Source organism: Sinohyriopsis cumingii, chromosome 1 (assembly GCF_028554795.1).
Source record: "Sinohyriopsis cumingii isolate HCF-2022 chromosome 1, ASM2855479v2, whole genome shotgun sequence".
Lineage (NCBI taxonomy): Eukaryota > Metazoa > Mollusca > Bivalvia > Unionida > Unionidae > Sinohyriopsis > Sinohyriopsis cumingii.
In genome coordinates, this window is record NC_142961.1 from 163,336,456 (window position 1) to 163,358,944 (window position 22,489).

General features: G+C 34.9%; 2 protein-coding genes across 2 annotated transcripts in view; one reads left to right on the forward strand and one right to left on the reverse strand.

Annotated features, from left to right (window-relative positions):
* Positions 1–434: 434 nt before the first annotated feature.
* Positions 435–20,943, reverse strand: LOC149808286 (lysophospholipase-like protein 1). The gene is made up of 5 exons (XM_089975644.1): positions 20,805–20,943; positions 20,030–20,129; positions 16,156–16,322; positions 10,155–10,270; positions 435–5,746 (listed from the first exon to the last, which is right to left on the reverse strand). The coding sequence occupies exons 1-5, from the start codon at positions 20,893–20,895 to the stop codon at positions 5,516–5,518; spliced, it is 705 nt and encodes a 234-aa protein (XP_089831770.1). The 5' UTR covers positions 20,896–20,943; the 3' UTR covers positions 435–5,515.
* LOC149808287 (tubulin polyglutamylase TTLL5-like) overlaps positions 20,932–22,489 on the forward strand; it is a 134,732-nt gene continuing 133,174 nt past the window's right edge. Inside the window, exon 1 of the mRNA XM_089975654.1 lies at positions 20,932–21,013. The gene's annotated coding sequence lies outside the window, so the exon portion shown is untranslated. The remainder of the gene's footprint in view (positions 21,014–22,489) is intronic.

Sequence of the window (22,489 nt, forward strand, 5' to 3'; positions counted from 1 at the left end):
TAATGCATTTACCAGCCAGAAGAAATCATTTCTCCATCAACACATTAATCCATAAGCAAATTTCACTGTAGTACTTGCCATATTTCCAAGACAGAAAAATAAATTTTAAAAAAATCTGTGAACTTGAAAGTTTAGCACATGGTTATCTGCTAGGGTCTGTATTTGGAGGGTCTTTTATACACAGATGTAATTTTACAATCAATATTAAGGACAACACAAGTATGTCACAGACAGTTTCACCTCCTCCATAGGAAAGGAGAGCTATATACAATAGTGACACAGATCACTAATTACCTATGAATAATCTAAAGCAAGGTGTTACTCTTCCTTACAGCTTGTACTAAGTATAACTACAGTAGAGATGTGTACCCAGTAACGTTTGATTATTTACAATATAACTTTTCAGAATTGGAACTGATGAAAATAAAAAAAGATTCTTGTAATAAATATGAATTATTTATTGTTAATTTCATATAATATCCATATATTAAATGTGATAATACCTCATTACTACGCCACATTTTATGCTGTTATTTTTCTTTGCTCACTTGTATAAACTGTGTACTTTGGATGCAATGGTCACACCACAGCCCTCAATAACATATTTGTATTAATGAGCCACATGTAAACATTTGCATGTGAACTATATTACACTCGTGAAGAGTTCTTTTTACTTTAAAGGAAAATATTGGGTGAGAAAAATAATCTACGTTGTGGTTTTGACAGAGACAAGGAAATCCCAGTCAAGGGGTTACATTATTTGTCTCCCCACGAGGCTTCTATATGTGACACAGACCAAAACTGGTTTGTTGTTGTTGCTGCGGGGTTTAATGCCATTTTTCAGCACACAATAGGCTATGCATGGCAACCACTATTAATGGTGGAGGAAGAACCCGGAAAAACCACCGACCCATGAGAAGCTACTGGCAAGCTTTCTCACAAACTGGTTTGTTATGACCTACTTTCTATAGTTGAAATATACCAACCTGTGGCACAGATGTGGGTTCATCTTCTGAGTTCTACAAGTGTATTAATTCACAACTGTTAATGTCAGCAGTCATTTGGAAATCTTATTATGGGATAGTGTATTGACAGCTTTTGTGTGCTATTGAGTGGTTAATTAAGAAGAAATATGCCAACAAACATAACCCAGTACTACTCCATTAATAAACAATAAATGCTATACTTTTATAAACAATTTAATAAACAATAAATGCTATACTTTTATAAACAATTTAAAGCATTGTATCAAATATTCAAGACTGATAGCATAAGGAATCCCTTTTCCAAAGCAATATAATTTTTTTCTCTGTGGCATTATTATTTAATAAGCATCTCGACAATTAAGGGAAAATAAAATTTCATATATCACTTTGAGAACTTGTAATAATTGATCAACAGTTTAGTCAACAGTTCTTAACAAAGTCAGTAATCAAAATAGATTGAATCTAGTTCTAACAATAGCATCACATGCCTGACCATGTTCAATAGTCCTCTAAGTCATCCACTAAGTTTGATCAAGAACTTGCAAAACACATTTTTCTTCAAGTCAAAATGACCATGACCTTTGACCTTTTTACTCTAAAATCATTAGGTGTTTACGCCCCAGTGCAAGCCACCCACAAGGTGGTGCAGAACTTGAGTTATAGGGCAGAAACCATTTTTCTTTCCATCACAGTGATCTTGACCCTTGAACCTCAAACCAATAGGGTTCTTTACCCCGAAGAACAAGCCATCCACAAAGTTTGGCAACTGTAGATGTCGGACAGCTCAAGTTATTACGTGGAAACTAAACTAGTAATGGATGGATAAACAGACAACATCAAGCATTATACATTCCACCTTATGGCAAGCATTTACAAAAAATAAATACAGGTATTATATTTGACTTACCACGCATCTTCATCTTGATTAACTCTACTTTGTCATAACATCACAGACAAAAATATTGGTAAGACTTTTATAAAATGCAATAACTTGTACATTTTCCTGATAAATAATTATAACTAATATGTCAACATAACGAAGAAGTTACAACACTTTTGCTGTGAAACATTGTACAGGCGAAATCTGCATCATTTGCCTTTTTTTTCCTATCCTCAAATTTGTAATAGTAAGGAATTATTAAAATGGTCTCTCTCTGTAATAAGCATGCATTGGTGGCAGGTATTCTTTTGAGTGAAGCAGCAGCAGTAGACATACAGAGAGACCTGCAAATCACTAACATTCAAAGTGTGAGGTTTTCAGTTATAATCATTACTTGCATCGTGCCAAAAATATCTGAAGACCATTCAGGTATAATCTTAATAGATAATTAGTGTCCTGGTGACAATAAACAAAAATTAAAATTAATGAGACTCTGCTGGTGGGCAATACAATCCTTAAAAGAATAATCCATTTTATTTGAAGTTATTTAGATAATGTTGGTGCTATATTTTGTTCAGGGTGATAAAATGTGAAGCCAGGCTAACATTAATCATGTGTGAACCATACTGAATTTCAGAAGTTTTTTTCTTCAAATTGTACAGTAAAACCATACAATTAATTTGTGTACATTTTAATTTTAAATTAAAAGAGTTTATAAAATACATGGCATCTTTTTAAAAATTCTTCCTGTGGAAATTATTTACAAAAAATACTGCAAACTTTTAAAATTTGCTTAAGACTGAAATCAAAAACCAGTTGCTGAGTTATCATCAAGAACACAGTGCCAGGGATATGCATGATTCCTTACAGAAAAATTATTCCATAAAGGAATAGCAGCTCTATATTTACTACATTGTGTCCATGACATTATTTGATTTATGTCTGCATTTCTGCATAAATTCAACATTAAAACAATCTTGAAAATTGTTAATAAATGAAATTTTCATTGGAGATTTTGTACTTGCAGCATATAGTCTCAAGTTACTTATTAGATCTTTAGATTAATTTGCAGTCAACAATTGTTCTAAACAAATTGGTGTAGATGATGTAGTAAATGACACAAGTAGGTAAACTATTTTTCCAAGTTTATTTTCTGGGGATGGTGGGTAGACTTGTTTAATTTCAAATTACTTCATTTCTATGCAACTTCATATTTCTTAACATTTGAGCAAAGTAATGAGATTTACAAATTTCATTTATCACCTTTTGAAACTAGTTTTTTTAAAAACAAAACTAAAAAGTGAAAAAAAAACTAATCGGAAGTTCAGGGAGTAAAGACAGGTCTTGATGCACATATTGCTAAGTCATAGATGGTTCCTGTTGCTGTCAGAAAAGTTTTTTTGAGTTAAATAATGGTCACTCTCACTCACCCTCAGTTACTCCATAACTGAATGTTCAGGAAGAGGAAGAAAAGTTAAGAAAAAAAATGTTATATTTTTCAAAGCTGAACAAGGAATTCATGCTCTTTCTCTCACACTCTCCCTTGGTTTTTAGGATTGTTTGCAATTAGGGAATACCATACTGTATTACTCCTGAAAATGAAATGGTTCCTTTCAAATCTGTCTCCCATTTCTGAATTTTGGAGGCACAATTTATCTTTCAGTGCACATGACAGATTAACTGATAAACAAACTTACCAACAAGCTTATACTGCAATCTTGCGGAACTTTAATTTCTTCACTGTGTCAGCATACATGTAACTATGTATCAACCCATGTGAAAAGCATATGGTATATACCTGAAGAAAATCAGTTCATTTTCAACTGTTTCTGACACCATCACATTACCTAGTCAACTTCATTCTAGTTAGGACTATCAAACTCAGATGTATTGTGATCAGCATCAACCATCTTTCCAATATAAACAAGTAAAGAGCTGCCATGTTGTTTACACCATATCAGCTCTTGACAACTGATTTTGCCAGCAAAATAAGTCAGCTGTAGTGCTTCTTTCACTGATGTACTATTATCATGATGTAAAGCCACTGGACTTTGCCTCATGGCATATCCCTGTTATGAATAGCATATGTAAAGCCAGTAGCTACTGGACCATGCCTCATGGCATATCCCTGTTATGATTAGCACATGTAAAGCCAGTATCTACTGGACCATGCCTCATGGCATATCCCTGTTATGATTAGCACATGTAAAACCAGTATCTACTGGACCACACCTCATGGCATATCCCTGTTATGATTAGCACATGTAAAGCCAGTATCTACTGAACCACACCTCATGGCATATCCCTGTTATGATTACCACATGTAAAGCCAGTATCTACTGGACCACACCTCATGACATATCCCTGTTGTTATTAGCACATGTAAAGCCAGTATCTACTGGACCATGCATCATGGCATATCCCTGTTATTATTAGCACATGTAAAGCCAGTAGCTACTGGACCATGCATCATGGCATATCCCTGTTATTATTAGCACATGTAAAGCCAGTAGCTACTGGACCATGCATCATGGCATATCCCTGTTATTATTAGCACATGTAAAGCCAGTAGCTACTGGACTTTGCCTCATGGCATATCCCTGTTATTATTAGCACATGTTTTTTAATTAGCAGCTGCTTGACATCCATATGTCAGAGGTTCCACTTGGTTATAACTATATGGTCCCCTCATACAGAGCTAAGTGATGTCATCCATAATGATATTGGTTCCATATTAATTGGATTAGGAAAGCATATTCCTCAAATTCATTAATTTCTTAAGATTACAGAAGTATTTATGCTATAGCTTGTAGGTAGCACTTTTGCCCACCCTCAGATATCAACTCGTTAAATGAGTTTAAAAATAACAAAATGTCCTTGAGTTAGTTTGATTAACATTTTGGGTAATTACTAAACTGGATAATACTAAACATTTTACGCCATGCATGATCAACAAACAATACTATAAGGCTTGAAAAAACGGAGGTCTTTTGCACTCAGTAACCTTGGTATCAAATTTACCCTAACAATTAAGAGTGAAAGTGGCCCCGACCATCTGACATACCCATTATAGCTTTAATCAAAATTTGATTCTATTAAAAAAATAATTTACTTGTGTCTCATATGGTGATATGTTTGTGACGACAATCACAGAACATATTTTATTAAAAGCAAGACTTGGGATCACATGATATAATTTCATGATACAAACTGGCCTTATGACTGCAATCAGATCTGATTTGTAATAGTTTCCTTCATTATAATGTAGTTCTTGAAATAATCTGGTAATGACATGGACCTCGTTAAAAAATAAAATAAATACATGTCTACTTTCCAATATTCATTACTTTGAAGATTTATGAAACAATTTTTTCAAATTAGGCACAAACAAAATTTGTTTGTACAATACGCACTAGTCCATAATTGACTACCATTGTATCTGACTCAAAAGGGCCTTCATTGACATTAGTCTGAACTAGGTTAGAAATAAACATTGAGGTATTATGAAAACAGTGCTACATTTTTTAATGACTCTCTTGAAATATGAACTACAAAACCATGACTACAATGGATTTATGAACAAAACTCCACCAAAGACAGGATTCTTTTCAGTCTCCTTAGAGACGACAGACTGTTTTAATCCTGAATATTACATGCTAGATTCCAGAGGTATGACTTTCATGATCCATTCCTGTAGTTTAATAAGCTCCTGTTTCTGGAGATCATGGTACAGCTTGTTGTACATATGGAACTCTCCTTGAACACCAAATTCCTTCAATTTATTGAATGTTGTGTGTCCCCAGTCATACAGAACTAATTCATCTCTCTTCCCATGGCATTGGAAAAGGGGAGGTAACTGGCTGGAGTCAGACTGTATTGCCTATATGTTTGGCAAAAAAGAAAGACAAAAGGTTAAAATTATTGCAAAGAGCATCTGGAGGAAGAAAAAAACACTGTATGAGGTAATTTTATTCTTAAAACTTAACTAATATGTTAATCACTCACCTATCTACTATCACGACTTCCATCAAAAGGGTGATATCAAAATATACCAGATTTTGAACAATTCCATTAACTACAAAGGCTGCACATTATGTGATGGTGAACATCAAATTTGATACATTTAAATCCACAATAAACATTTTAAATGTTCACTCATTTGTGACCCATAAACAGAAAATTTTGACACTGTCAGGACCCAATATAGCATTTTCATGTTAAAAACTACAACAATGTCACATCAAAAACACCAGTAAACATGAATGTATCCTTCATTTGATAGCAGTCCTAACATTCATAAAGGTAAAATGATCTAACACAACCTGTATTTTCCAAATGACTTGTTCAGGACAGATATGCATTAACTGTATTCTCTTAGGTTCTCTTTATCTTTCCTGTCTGAAATTAATGTAATTTTATTCCTACTGTATTATACAGTGCTCGAAATTAGCGGTAGTCCGTAAGCTCGAGGCTAGCAGATTTCATGTCAGTCTAGTAACTTTCATAATGTTAATAGTCTGATGGGCTAGTAAGTTTCGGTTATCAATAGTCAGCGTTTGTTTATGCCATTCCCTAATAACGACTTGACTTAGCAGATATTCTGTAGAATCAAAGCAGTGCTTGACATCCACACAGTCATAAAATATTAGCATGAGAAGATGAAGTCAATTTCTGTGCATTTCACTTAACAGCGCAAATTATGGTCCTGTCATTAACAACGGAAGTTTGGTAATTGATTCTAATTAATCTGATAATGAATTAAATGAAAATATGACATGGTATCACATTTTATTCACTTGACCACAGTAACAAACTACAAAGCGGTATACCACACAAAGGAACTAGGCAAAAACTATTCAAATAAATTAGTTTGCACTTTTTTTGTTTAAGGTTCTTTGGTTTTTGTTTTGCTCTCTACCCAAACGCTCCAAAAGCTGCAAACAGGAAATTACATCTTTTACATTTCCATCGAAATAATTATAAGAATTAGATCAATTTATTACGAATACTTTATTGATACATCCTTTTCATACAGCTACTTTTACTATGATGATAAGAATAGTTTTTATATTTTTCCCTTACAAGAATGAACAAATAATTGAATACACGTGGAGATATCCAAGCAGAATGCCGTACATTTGTTGGGAATTAAAATCTCAGAGCATGGGCATCTAAGATTTAAAAATTTTCCACCTTATTATTAATTTCAACAATACACTGAGGTTCGATTAATTAGGAACAATTACCAAACTTATGACTTACGATACCGTAATTGGAGCTTTTAAATACAATGCGCCAAGTGTCAGATGGCTTATTTGATGGGAACACACCTTTTCCATGCTGAAACTAACACTATCTTCTGATGCTAATATTTTATAACAGTGTTTACAAAGGCCACTGCTTTGATCATGCAGAACATTCGCTGAAGTTAAGTCTTTGTTAGGAAGAGGCCATTTAATTGTGGGAGGGGGCAAAGACATGTTTTGAAACGTGTTTCTTGCTCTTTCTTATATAAAGGACGCTATGCCATACCTTTTCTTGCTTTAAATAATTCACGTCAGCTATACTATAACATCTCGTATTTCAAAACAAGGCACAATTCTCTCCTTATAAGACAGGCAAAATGTGGCATTTGATAGAAGGTGTTCAGCCACCAGAAAAAAAAGCAAACGTTGAATGAGAATGATAAGGAATAATTCTTATGATAGGGAAAAGCATAATGGAAAATTTCAGAAGAAATGGACAAAAGACAGGTAATGGCAGAATTATGATGAGGAAAGGAACATTATGTGGTGTACACAATTCGCAAAAAACAAACACACAGAAAACATCCAGTTTTGTTGCGGGTTGTTCAAACTTTAAAATTGAATCGGTAAACGTACATGAAAGCTGTGTGATATTGTTTTTTGAACAGGACTAGTAAAGATTTGGCAGGACTAGTAAATTTCTCAATATACTAGTCCTTCTGGCTACAAAGAAATTTGTGTTAAATTCAAGCCCTGTTATGATGGGTCACTGTAATGAGGTACACTGTGTTATGATGGGTCACTGAAATGGGGATGTACACTGTTATGATGGGTCACTGAAATGGGTATGTACACTGTGTTATGATGGGTCAATGTAACAGGGAGGTGCATTGTGATAAATTCCCAAGTTTCAATTGGCTAACTACAGTGATCTACTTTGGAACAGTATGTATTTTCCCATTCAATATGAGATGCTATACTTGACTAAGGGAATTTTACATGTTCCAAATGTGATTACTGCCACATACCAACATTGTTACATTACATGTGAAGTATTAAATCTGTTATTGCCTTCTCCCTTCGGAACTGATCTCCTATAGTGTTGTTTGGTGGGGTATAGTGCCCTTGCTCTTCAGCCCAGGTACAATATCCCACCTCTCAGCACTATAAGAAAACAGTTCCTAATGCAGAAGCTAGTAACTGAATAGTAGTTTATCCTGCACTGATCTTTGATTATATATACAAACACTAGTAATGTTTGTGTTTTTTTAACATGTTCTCCTGAAGGTGGCATGTGTCATGCTATAATGTTGCACATGTCTATCTGTCTATTTTGTACCATAACTCAAGGTCTCCAACAGGTACAAGTGCCAATCTTGGTGGATTATTTGTCCTTGGGGTAAGGAACAAGCCCAACAATTCTGAGGTCAAAGGCCAATGCCACTGTGACTGCAAGAATAAAATTGGTTTCTGTGCAATAACAATAGTTCTATGTTGCAGACCCTGAAACATTAGTTTTTGTCACAGCTAGAGCAAAATTTGTGGATAGCTTACACTTTGGGTAAGGAAGAAGTTTATCAATTTCAGGCAAAAGGAGTCAAAGGTCATGGTCAATGGGACTGAAAAATGAAAAATGGTTCTGCACAAATATTTTCGTTTCAGACTTTGTACCTTCACCAATATATATGAGAGATACTTAACATCCCCTTACTTATGCTCCCTACAAATTTATCTATTACTATATTAAGTTTAATCAAATTATGTAGAAATATGTAATGTACTATTGTTTGTCATTCAAGTCAGTATAGAAGAAAACAACCAGTTAACATTGTGGCAGAACAAGCATATTTGTCTGTATCAGCATTATTACAGTAAGGTTAAATTCTAAGTCCTGACCATACATCTCTAACATTGAAGAATATATAGCTTGTGCACCTCTATTTCATGCACTGTGTTGTGTGTGTGTCTGCTATAACACAGTACATGACTGATATTTATACCTTTTTGACCCCTTGGTCACACACAGAGATTGACAGGAAAAACCTTGGTCATAAGTATATGAGAGAAACACTCCAATGGTTTAAATGATACTTAACACCACCTTACTTATGCTCCAAATTATGATGGCAGGTGGTTTATGATTCACACAAACACATGCAGTTTGTCAGTAAAATTACACTATAATTGTAGACTTTTGTGCCGATATTGCCAACAAAACTTAATTATGTAACTCAAAATTGAGCAAATTCCACTAAATAGTGTTTGAGGACATATGAAGGGGTCAAAACATGATAACCATAGAGACCAATCTGTACCAATATTGACAACAGGAGACCAAACTGTACAAAGTAAGTGGTAATTACAATCACCCAAAAGTTCAGTGTATTAATCATTTAAAGTCACATAATGTGATATTACAATACTTGTACAGTATAACTTCATGTTTGTATTAAAATTTACCCCATTAACCATTAATATAGACATATAAAAGTTCATATTTAATGCCTAGACTTGTGATAATTTTTTGAACAAGAGCCACACACTATCTTTCATGACAACTAGAATTGATCACAAGGCCTATTGATTTTGGGGTCAAGGTCAATATGGCTCACAGTAAAATGGGTTTTCCAGAATAACTGCTGTTTAAAAGTACGTTCCTTGACCAAACTATGTGAATGGCAATTTAGAAATGTAGATTCTGGAGTCTAACAGTTGCAGTCATAGTAAGTCTAATAAGTACATAATGGTTTCTGCACAGAAAGTTATTTTCAAGACTGCATGCCTTTCCCAAAGGTCAGTGAGACCTGCTGGTCAATAATCTCACAAGTCAACCATATCCTCCTAGCCCATACATAGTGGATTATTAAGTAAAGGTCAGGTGTATAATTTGCCATTCAAGGAACACTGATTTCCATTACACAAAAGTTTCTGGAAATCATAAGATTTTTGTCAGGAGGATTTGATTTGATGACCCATAACATGGTAAATAGTGATTTTAAAAGATAATTATGAAGTTTCTGATGTATGAAAACTGTCAGTTACCTGATAAACTTTGGAGTCATTACTGAGGAAGCTGGATAAAGCAAACACCCCTGCCACATTTTTATGAAATCGGTATCCGAGATGCAAAGCTATTCCACCTCCCATGGAAAAGCCACCTAAACCCCAAGAAAAAAATAAAAACTTCTTTTCACTGAGATCAAAAGAAACAGTTTTTAAGTGCTAGAAAATTATGCTTTATCATTCTTTGTCATAAATCTTATTGCTAAAAAAACCATTGTTGAATACAGTGTAACTTGTGTAATCTGACAATGGATGGTACCAAAATATTTAGCTGAATTGGGTATTGAGCAATAATGCATGTTTAAATCCACCATTTAAGGGCTATAACTGAATAAATTTCACTACCACAAAGAACAGGAATCCAAACTAATTGGGGACTGGATTAGACAAATTATACTGGACACTTTTTGTACAATATGGAAGCTGATGTCAAACTATTTTCAACATTTAAGCTTTATTACCATCAATTGTTCATGATTTGATTTTAATTTTCACATACATGTGAAATTTAAGATTTTAGTTCATGTTTGATAATTGTGGATAAGGGGCCAACATTTTGTCTTGCTAGTAAGTTGCCAAAGTGTAATATGATTGCCATTAAACATCAGATGTATACAATTGTATTTAAAATTCAAATGGACCACAAACTATACCTCAAATTCAAATGTACCACAAACCAATTTAACTGTGGACCATGTGTGTATGATTATCGAATTACACCTGCATTATTAGGTTTGTTTGACTCTGGGCTAGTGTCAACAGCTTTGTGTGTGTGTGTGTGTGTGTGTGTGTGTGTGTGATTTCTGTTAAATGGTAACATAGCTGAAAGAGAAACCTTGCTTTAATAATTAAATTCTATAATTCTAATTGGTTAGCTTGTTCCTGAATCAAATTCAGTTAATGTAAATGCCCATTCAATTAGCATTCACAGTATTTTTAACATAGTATTACAAAATGTGCAACAAAATGGTTAAATAAAATAGTGAAATTATTATTAAAATTTGCTCCAAAATGTGATATTCTCAAATATATAGACTATATGGAACAATTAGGCTGCTTGTCTATATATACAATGACAAACTCGCATCTAGAAGCTATATGCAACAAATAGCCAGCTTGCCTATATATACTGTGACAAACTTGCAATCTTTAGTATACAGATTTTTTTTAGTAAAATATTTTTCTTTGATTATATTTACCCAATGATATTACCTTAGGAGAACTACTACTACCTTGCAAATCCAGCCCTCCCAGACTAAAAATTTTCAGCTAAAAAGCTAAAAGTTATCTGCCCACCTAGATGGCGTTTAGAATTATTTCACCTTGATATTGGGACTGGTGCCAAATCCCGTGATATTTTCAGTTAGAAATGGAGCTTAAGGCCTGCTCTCTATATGGATGTAACTGTGTGGAGATTAGGAGGTATATGTACATTATGAATGGGTAAATCTTACTGTAGAAACATATTTTACCAGAAAAAATTGGCTTCTTCATCAAAACGTGTTACCCAATCATAATACCTTAATACCTTAGGAGAATAGGAGATAGACTCATTCCCTTACCCCAGAGAGACCATCTCTGGTCCCCTTAAGATATGTGAGACATCTTTTAGATAACCCAACTGGAAACAGACTCCATATGCCAGAGAGTGGCTTCAAAAGGGACTATTTTTCCCTCCTACAAATACACCGGAAGTTGTGAAGCTGCATCTTTATGAAGCTGTCGAACAACCTGGAAATGTAACCTTTTGCACCATGGGTAATGGTCTCTCCAGACTGAATTGAGCCATTTAGGATGAAAGATCTCCAATAAAAACTGTAGAAGTGTAATTGGATCTCATCAAATGGCACGGATAATTATAGAACAGTTTCACTCATATCCAGTGTTTGTAGTGACGATCTTAGAGCTTGCACTGGGTCCCGCAGATGACCTTGAGATGAAGTGTCTAGAATAGGAAGGAATTATTACCAATATCTGATTACCCATGAACGGAAGCTTGTTCTTGGCAATGAAAACTAGGGACTTCATGAGTAAAACTGATCCATTTTGTTGTAACTGCATATATATGGGTCCACCAACAGGAAACTTTGCCTACCAATCACCAAAGTCGTAAGGAGGCAGGATTTGTATGATAAGTGAACTAATTAAGCACATGAGAGCAGTTCAAATGGTGTCTTGTTCAGCCAGGTTAATACCTACGATAAATTCCACTTCAGCAAGGGTCCAGTGTCATTGTCCAGATGAAATCCAAATGAACAGAAGATCAGATAGATCTTTGATTTGTCCTATATCCTCTCTTCCATGAGAGCACAGTGTGCCAGTTATTGTGGAATGGTAGGTTTAATTGTGATTGGTGCAAATGGTTTCTCATCAAACAGCCACAGAAAGTACACTACTGAGGTATGGATGCATACATATAAAGTACTCTTGTGTGTTCCAGTGAGATTACATTCCATTGTCACCATACACCTCTAAGGTGGATACCCAGCTCACTTGAAGGATTCTCCACCACTTTTTAGAACTGACTGTTATTAAGGGCATATTCAATAAGACCCTGATGTGCAGGTTCAGTAACTCTGGGTTGGGGTGAAACAACTGCCACCGTTGTGGTTGCTTAATGAAGATGAGGGTATATCTTGATTCCTGGCAATTCTGTTGCAAGATTGATGAGGATGGTTCCATTTGAGTGGAGTAATTAGGATGAGGAGACAGTAAGATTCTTTGTTAGATTCCTGTATCACGTTCTGAGGTGTTGGATAAGTGTATACATTCAGCCATTCCAATCTAAAGGCTTATTGGGTTTAGAACTGGTGAGACAAAGGTTGGGATTTTGGTATTCCACTCTGCCAACAATAGGTTTATCATAGGTCGATCCCAATGAGCATCTACTGAGTGAAAACTGAGGGATGAAGAGACCATTCTGTTATAGTTTGTTCTTGCAGAACAATGAGTCTGCCAATATATTTGCCAGCCTAGAATATGTCGAACATAAACCTGGATTGTCACTGAGGATACCACTTTAGAAAATCACCAACAAGAATACAAGGTCTGAATACTTGTTTCTGCTTTGCTGTTTGGGATAACTCACCACAGTGAAGTTATTGGACAGAATAAGAATTCCATTCCTGTGTAAATGCTCCAGCCAACAATGAATAGCTTTCAAAATGGCTTCCATCTTGAGAAAGTCTATATCTAAATAATGATCCTGAGGGGGCCACACTTCTATGGCATTCAAAATGGCTAAAGACTTGCTTTCCCAGTCCTCTATGTTTGCATCCATATCAATCATGATTGCCAGCAGTTGTGCTTGCAGAGGTATCCTAATGCAAGTCCAAAGTGCTTTCCCTGCCTTTGAGATGCAACCTCGTATTGTTGCAGACTGTGAGAGTCACAGGTTCAGTCTCCATTTGGACTACATAATCATTGTTATGGGAGCCCAATAAAGCAGCCAAGGACAAAGATGTCCACTGTCGCATTGTGCAAATCTTGGCAGTCGAAAGAATTCTCTAGCAGATGGATTGCTCCATACAGCCATGGAACCTACCACTACATAAATTTAATTCTCATTCCTGGGGGAAATATATTCTTTTACTTGAACACTGATTCCAAACTTAGTCAACTGAATCTTGAAATGGTTTGAGGTCCTTGTTGACATGGGGATAGAGACTGAAAGGAGAGTAACACGTGAAATCTTGTTTTGTTTCATAAAATAACTAGACTGCCGTTTTGTAGCCTGTTGTATGCAAATCACAGAACTTCTAGAAGCTGTTAGAGAGGGGACATGAATCACACCTCTTGCAAGTTCACACTGATTATGTAGTCTTCACAATGGATGGCAACAGAACCTGATGTTGCATTCCATTGTGAACCCAAGAGTATAAAACCCAAGAGTATAAGAGATGATTGGATGCACTTAGGTTGACGATCAAGTGATAAGTGCTGCATTGTGGTTGAGATTTGAGGGTGAGTGAAGAGATATCTCTTGAAAACTGAGGCCCCATCATGAACATTGTACTCAGGAGTGTCTTGATAATCTATGATGGTGTCTATATAAACCGTATAGACTGAGTGTCATCCGCAGGAAGTGCTTAGCAGCACTGTGCAGATTAGTCTGCTGTATAACTGGTTTCATGATGTGGGTTCTGGTTATTAAGGCACTAAACTGGGTGTCATATGCAGGAAGTACTTAGTGCAATATTCAAGTTGTGGAAATGAACAAGTTTGTTATCTGGTGGCTGATACTGTATGATCAATTGTGGTCATGGCCCATTGTGATCAGAGTTATCTGGCTGGTCATGATGGAGCATGACCATCTTGGCCAGGATGACATTTTTCAATTCATGAGGTTGAGGTGGGGTACAAGATATTATTCCATGTATCCGGTCTGTTGCAAGGTCAATTTTACTACCTAAACAGGGAGAATCATTGGAGCATTGCTTATAGTATTTACATGTATAAAGTAGAAGGCAATTGATCAGTTCAAGTAAAAGCTTACTTGTAGGAAGGCCAATGTTTTGACTGCCTATACAGGTAAAATCACTGAAAAGCTTTTTATAGTATTTACATGTAAGAAGCGAAAGGCAAATAATCAATTATGGTAACAGCTTACCTGTAGGAAGACCAATGTCGTTGATTGCCTATACAGGTACAATCACTAAAGCAGTACTTATTGTACCATGTATGAGCAGCATGCTACCGAGTAAACCATGTGTAAAAAAACAACCGTACTTATCCAACCACAGTAGAAGATCTGTACAGTATTATAAACAAGTTTCTACATTACATGCAAAAACCTGCACATAAGAAAAGGAACTGAAGCATCGTTATTGATACTTACTAAGTAGGCACTACAATATCTATTATGAGACAATCTTATCTGTAGGAAAAAGCCAAATGATATTCTATACAGATAAAATAAGTAAAGCATCACGTACGCGACAAAGAACTGGACATTAAGAGAAAATAATATAGAAACTGAACTATCCTGACTCTGGTGAAAATTATACAGCAATACCAAATGAGTTTTCTATATCATGCACCAGACATGTACTTATTATGGTTATAGCAATGTGAGGGGAAGCCATTGTGACCCATGCAGGTTTTTACAAAAGGCACCTAATTGTGTTAAGATTGTAATGGGGGCACTCACCAGTTATTAAGTACTTTTGTGAGGGTGACGTATGTAAGGTGAAGTTGTTTGCGTTTAAAACATGCACAATGGAGAGAATGTCGGCATACATCTATGCTACATTAATGTAATGTGGACGATATTTCTTTGGATAATGTACATGATCTAAACACACTGCTAACTAAAATGACTGCTCCCTTGTGCTAAAAATTCAGTCTGAATTAGTCTAAAGTACACTATCCATAGCAGCTATTAAAATAGAGAATATAAATTTTGCCAGACTAGACAATACCACCTTCTGAAAGTGCAATGAATGAATTACCAAACAGATAAATGTGAAAAAGTTATCAGCTCTTTTTTATACAATTTACCTCTGAAGTTCAGGAAGTGAAAATGACCAACTGGAGCTTGCACCTTTTTGAAAGGTGCAAATCTGGAGTAAGGCCAAGCTGTATACTCTATAACCCATATTACACCCATCAATCATACACCAAAATAAAGGGAATTAAAGGTTGTTTGAATTACACCTAAGACATACAAGGTCTTTTTTAAATAGCCAGCATAACCAGTGAGGAAAGCTGAGGAAATTCTTTTTCTTTAAAATTCTAACCCTTTGCAAAATGTGAAACTGTAGAGTGCCACTAAAGTGATAACATAGGAAGTTAGGAAACTTTGTAATCAGCAAAAAGAAGAACAGAAAAATTGGAAATTTATAAATAGGTAGCACTAATTCTCCTTTGGTAATATGACTGGGTAATATATTTTGAAGAAGAACTGTGAAATTTGCCTATGCATACAGTGAAGTTTAAACAACTGAATAAAACAAATGCAGTAATAATTACACTGACTGACCAATTACAATTCTGCTCATCAGAATACCACTGTCCACTTCTGCCTGTATCAAGGGAGCTAACTCTTTGCACATGAAATCCACAGTCTCATCTTCTGGTGCAAATGGTGAAATCTGCTTTCGATCGTACCATACATTTGAAACTCTACCTGCAAGTGGTGTATAGGGCCTGCAAATATTATAAGGCATCTCTCAGATATACGTTTCAAATCCAAATGATATGAAAACAAGCAAATTTGAGGACTTGAAGTTGCTAATTTTCAGAGGCTCTAAGGGAAGGGGTTCTTTTGAAGGTGGTCTATTAAAAGTACTTACATAAGGTACATGTACATGATAATTGGTGGACACTGCACTCATAACATACAGACCTTCTCTGCTCAACTGAAAACAGTGAAAACCATATACATGAATTTCCCAATATCCCAATTTGTTGAAATGCACATACAAACACACGCGTTTTTTACTCTTGCATTAATTTAGAACATTATGAGTGTATCGAGTGTAACCAAAAAAACTCTCACAGCAGATTATTAATGCTCATTCATTGTGAAATATTTATTATTATTAAAAATGAATGACAAATTATGGCAGTTGATAACTGTGTTACAACTACAAAAATTTTCAATCTTTTTACCTTGTCATTGTTTAATTTTGTGTGTAGCTAATAGGAATCAAAGAAGAGATTACACTATCTTTTCTACATAAATTTATTTTATTTGCTTAATTCCATTTCAAATTGATTTTTCAAGACACTGGAAGAAGAAACAAATGACCCTCTATTTTTCACATTTTTTATTTCATCTTTAAGCAACACTGCATGCTCCTATCATTTTCTTGTAAACAAATTTTAACAAAATCACCCTTATCAGTTTTGTTAGTTTCTTGTTTTAATTATCCAGAGCCCTTTGTCCTGATGCAATTATTATAACTATGCGAGTTCAGTGTTCCTTGCAATGCCATTGCATTATTCCTTTGACAATCACGACAACATATGCATAAATCTATTAAAGTTTGATTGTTATCTTGTTTTTCGGCTCACTGGACTTCCTATTCCAGGATTCAGACCATAAATCTCCCAGTCTCTCTGGTGTTCTGTTTTCCTTATAAAAACTAGATGCATCAACTAATTTCAATTGGCAAGTCTCGGGAGAATCATGCTCATTTTCAGCCTTGCACTTGGCACTAAAGAAAATATGTAAGGTTGCCACCTGAATAGTTGTTGTTCTTGTTGTTATAGGATTTAATGCCATTTTTCAGCACAAGATAGGCCATACATGGTGGCCATTATAAATGGTGGAGGAAGAACCTGGGAAAACCCTGGAAAGAACCACCCACCCATGAAAAGCCACTGGCAAGCTTGCTCACATACATACATTGGCTGAGCCTAAGACTCAAACCCATGCAGACATAGGTGAGATGGCAGTGATCCATAATGGTGAGTACCTTAGGCCACTCAACTACTTGAGGCCCCGCCATCTGAATAGTACAAGTACACGTATTCACTTTGCATGAGACTGATTTTATGCTAATTTATGACAATTAAAAAGTGAGTTCTTATTCTTGCAAGATACAAAATAAACTACAATATCCTGGCACTATTTTTCTAAATATGGAATGTATTTTAATATGACAGACTCAAACTGTGCTGAGAAATGCTGATCAAAGAGAAGTGTCGAAGTACACATGCATTTAATTTTGAATAAAATGATCATTAGGCACAGACAATTAACTTAATCCCCTTGCCTGCTATGCACTTTCACCTAATTCCATTCAAATCACTTTGCTAGGTACCTCGCACACTATATGACTGATACTCACATTGTAGAAACAGTTTAAATAAAAGAGTATTTTGGTGACAAAAAAGGCTCTTTGTACCAAGGACTCAGCTGTTGAACTTATATCCATCTAAAAATGAAAAGTATGCATAATTTTACAGATTTGGGCATCCAAGAGAAGTGTGTGTGTGTGTGTGTGTGTGTGTGTGTTCTCTACAAGTGAATTATTCCTGCCACATAAAAATATATTTCCCTTATTCAACCTGGGAGTATGGGAGTAGACCATTTGATTTCATGGAAAAAAAGCAATTTCAAAAATATATTTTAGTTTAAAAAAGATATGGGAAAATTCACATCAAATAATTCCTCAACGAACTGAGATATATCCTGTTAACTAAAGCTATTTGCCAATGCACTGAAAAAATAGAGAGTAGGAAGTCTGATGGTAATAGCAAACTCTTTGGTAACAGTTGCCCCAATGAATTAAATGGTTCTATTACAAAGTGCCAATGTTCAACTATAATAACATAACCTAATTTAAAATACAAGGTCAACTCACCCAAGTAAATCGGAATGATATGAAAAAGATGTCTGTATTAATGGCTACATTTTAAGAAAATAAAAAAGGACTACATCAAATTTTAAGCATGTTGGTAATTCAATAGCTGTGACTTCAAAACTTGAATAAAATGTACAACTGTTCATAATGTCAGAATGTTTGAAAATATTTTGATCAGAGCAAAAAATTCTTATGATTAAACACTGTATCTTACTCATATTCAGCTGCAGACCAAACTGAGATTTCCAAAAACTGCTCTAAGCACAGCTCATGCTCATTTGCTTGAGAAAATCTTTCCTAATGTAATAAAGCTAATGAAACTTTAAAGACATATTACTTTAAACCAAGAAAGCAAACTGTCATATTTGACAAAATGTAAAGGATTGTTTCAAAATTACTGGCGTCAAATGTCTTTTCCCTATATTTAAAAATTAAGTGAGTGGAAGCAAGTTCCAAATGGCAACCCAGATGCCTTAGTAATGAATTATTTGCACTAGACCCTAGCTAACAACCCTTATATCGGCTGTATATAATTAGATATGTATAAGTTAAGTTAGAATTGTTGACACATTAAAATTATAAATTCAGTCAAAAATGCATCAAAATAAACTGAGTTAATGTGGGTAAACAATATAAATAAAGGATACAAATCAATATTAAATAAGGTCGAAGACAGAAACAAGAACATTACTGTGTTCTGGAGAGTCCAACAGAAATGCACTCAATCTGTACCTCTCTAGTCTCTACTTCAGTCTCTGTTTCATTATGTGCAAGGATTCATGGAACCTTTCCATGCCCTAGGTTGGTGATTTTTTTCCTTGATTCCCTGGTATCTTCCACCATAAAGGTTTCCTCTCCAACATTTTACATCTCCTCTAGACCCCCATATAAAAGTTTTCAGAACTTGTTTTTCTGCCAACTTTGAACCCTCTATAACCCAGTATACAACACCTGACTCTCTAGACTCCTGTAGCTGCCATTCCTCCTCTTTGAACAAGATGTTCTACACACTTGTGTGATACATTTTGACATCCAAATACATCAGTCAGACTGCACACAATATTTAGGTATAAATAGGATCAATTGGACCATTCATGTCTTTTCTATAAACACAAGATGAAAATGTTCTGATAGATCAAGGGAGATAATGCATGTGCAAGGAGTCATGGAAACTTACTCTAAGAGAAATGGGAAATCATTCATTCACCTATGAAGTTTCAAGTTAGAAGTTTAGCCTACAACCATAAAAAACAATTTGAATAACATCCCATAAAAGAAAATCTCTGAACATCTGAATAAATTTGTGAAGTGATCACATTTCAGGTAAATGAATGGTGCAGCATAATTGACTATAAAGGCAAGACTAAAAAACCCAACTATATGCTTATGATGAGGATCTTGTTTTCCCTGTTGAAGAAATAGTGTATGTCTCAACCTTTATTCTACTGATGTAATGAGTTTTTTAAAGAATTTTTTTCAGATGATTCAAACATGCACAGTCTTAGATTAATCGTGACTCCATTATACCATATATCTTTATACCTTGGTGGGGCAGTTGGAAACACAACTCTCAAGTGAGGGAAGCTGAATTCTAGACCAAGAACTGACTGCAGCCAGGACTTTATTCCTTCACCTGAGTCTCCTGCAAAAAGTCAAGAAATGTTATAATTAGAGGATCTATGTGACATACTTTAAAATGCCATCAAATATCAGTTTGATCCCACTAACCAATGAAGACTCGGAATCAACTGGCTATTCTTGCACCATTACCTCTCCACATTTGTTTCCTAGCTGAATGAATTCTGACAACCAGACATTTCTGCTTATGTAACATGGGCAAATTCATCTTACTACTAATTCTGTTGGTAATAGTAAGTTATACTACCAATACTGCTAAAGTCATGCAGAGTTAAAGTTTAGAATTTGGGAAAGGAGAATATGGATTTAAAGAAGCTATTGGACCACAAGTCAAGAATGTATAATTTATTTGTGGTAAATTTGTCTACTGTTCATTAAATATTGTCTATTTGGATTCCTCCTCATCTACACATCTTGTCATGTAAATGCAGGTAACATTTCTCATTATTGTCTCTTTGTCAATTACTTGTCATCTTTTTTAAAGCATCGCTTATTCTTCGAAATACAAAACAAATATATGTGTGATTGGTAATTTCGACTGAGTAAATTTTGCAAGTAAAAAAATCACCTGGACACCGATCAAAGGGCCATGGTTTACGTGGAACAAATATTTTACCATTATCCAAGAATTTTCATCCTTTTGTAATATTACAGAATGTTATATTTGAATATATGTAACCTGATCCATGGAAAAATATTAGTGATCCTATCGCCTTTTCGCCTGTTTGCAAAGTTGTTTTCGGTATGAATTTTGCTATGGAGGCTGACATGTTTAATACCCAACATTCCTTGCGAAACGCATTGTTCTTGTCTTGACTCGTCGGTGTTCCAAGTTTGAGTTGGTGGTTTATTGGAAATATAAATCGAAAGAGTAGTTGAATGCACATTGTAAGTTTTTATCCTTTTGAATTCTTTTAGACGGATGAATTTGGTTCACATATTTTATTATAAACTATGTTCCTGATTACGAAATAATTTATATCGTAACGTTTACTGCAGTACATGTTATAAGCTTTCTGGCTTCCCGCGTTCGTAATCAGTCTCCACTGATTTCTAAGATTTATACGGCAATGTAAGACATTTTAACGACCTGGTATATAATCAGTATATTTTTCTTCTTTTTTTAAGTTTAACAGTCACGTAGGAAAATCTGGAATTTGAGCAACGGTAAAATTTAATTATAGGACTAAGTGACCAAGCGAAAGTAAACAAACCTCCGCCATATTGAAGTCGGTGCCATGACAACTGTAAACTATCATCAATTTCGCCGGTTTTCAAAACTTTTATTCCTTATATTTACTTGAAAATAATAAGTAAAGTCTAATTTGACTAGTTTTCATGTTTTCCTCATCGTAAACATTACACAAACTCTTCTGGATGGAATTTTGAAGAACTTTGCAAAATCCACACTGCATTTAGCTGGCTGGCAAGTGTAGTTTTAATCCTAACCCTCACCCACCCCCACCCCAGTTTTTATATTACAGGAAACTTCACTGCTAAAGTGATCGTCCCTTAAATGTAAAATATTATTTCAAGTAAAAATGTCAGATCTTATGAGGTAGGGGTGGGGTTTTGGTACAAAATCTTTCCAAATTTTCTTTAAATTGTACTCAGTAGACACCATGATAGCTGAAGACTGCAACTGGAAACCAAAATAGAATGCTCTGTAAACACTGTATTCTCACACTAAACTATTTTGATCCCCACCTCTAGCATTGAGCCTCTTAACTATAATCCTGAAGGCAAGAAAGATGTATGGTTGCAAAATATGTGCATTTGTCTTTACAGTAGAGGCATGGGAACAATTTATGTAATTATTGGATGGGAATTTCAATAAATTTTTATGTTATGACCCAGAGTAATAATACCTCCACTCCCAACAACTTATCTTAAATGAGACCAATCCATGATGCATCATGTTGACACTATGTTCATTTTAGGCTGCAAACTTTTCATCTTTGGTGGGAAAAGTTGCCACTATGCAGAGACTGATAAAAGATTATTATTGTTCATTTTGGACTGACTGACTTTGTGAGGTTCTTTTATACAGTTATTAGGTACTTCTGAAAGCGGAGCTTGTAAAAGCAATAGCTTTTATGCATTTCAAGAAAGCACAGTGGAGAGAATGCTCGCATACCTCTTTGCTACTTTCATGTAATGTGGCTGAGATTAATTTATATGTGTATTAGGGAATCAGTGTGGACAGTTGTTTGAAATTGCTTTTCCCTTGTGCTAGAGAAATGAACTTGTCCAAGTACTCCAACTTTAGAAATTATTAAAATAAAGAAAGTGAATTTTGCCAGAGTAGACAATACATTCTTCTGAAAGAGCAATAAATGAATTATAAATATAATTTAATTTAAA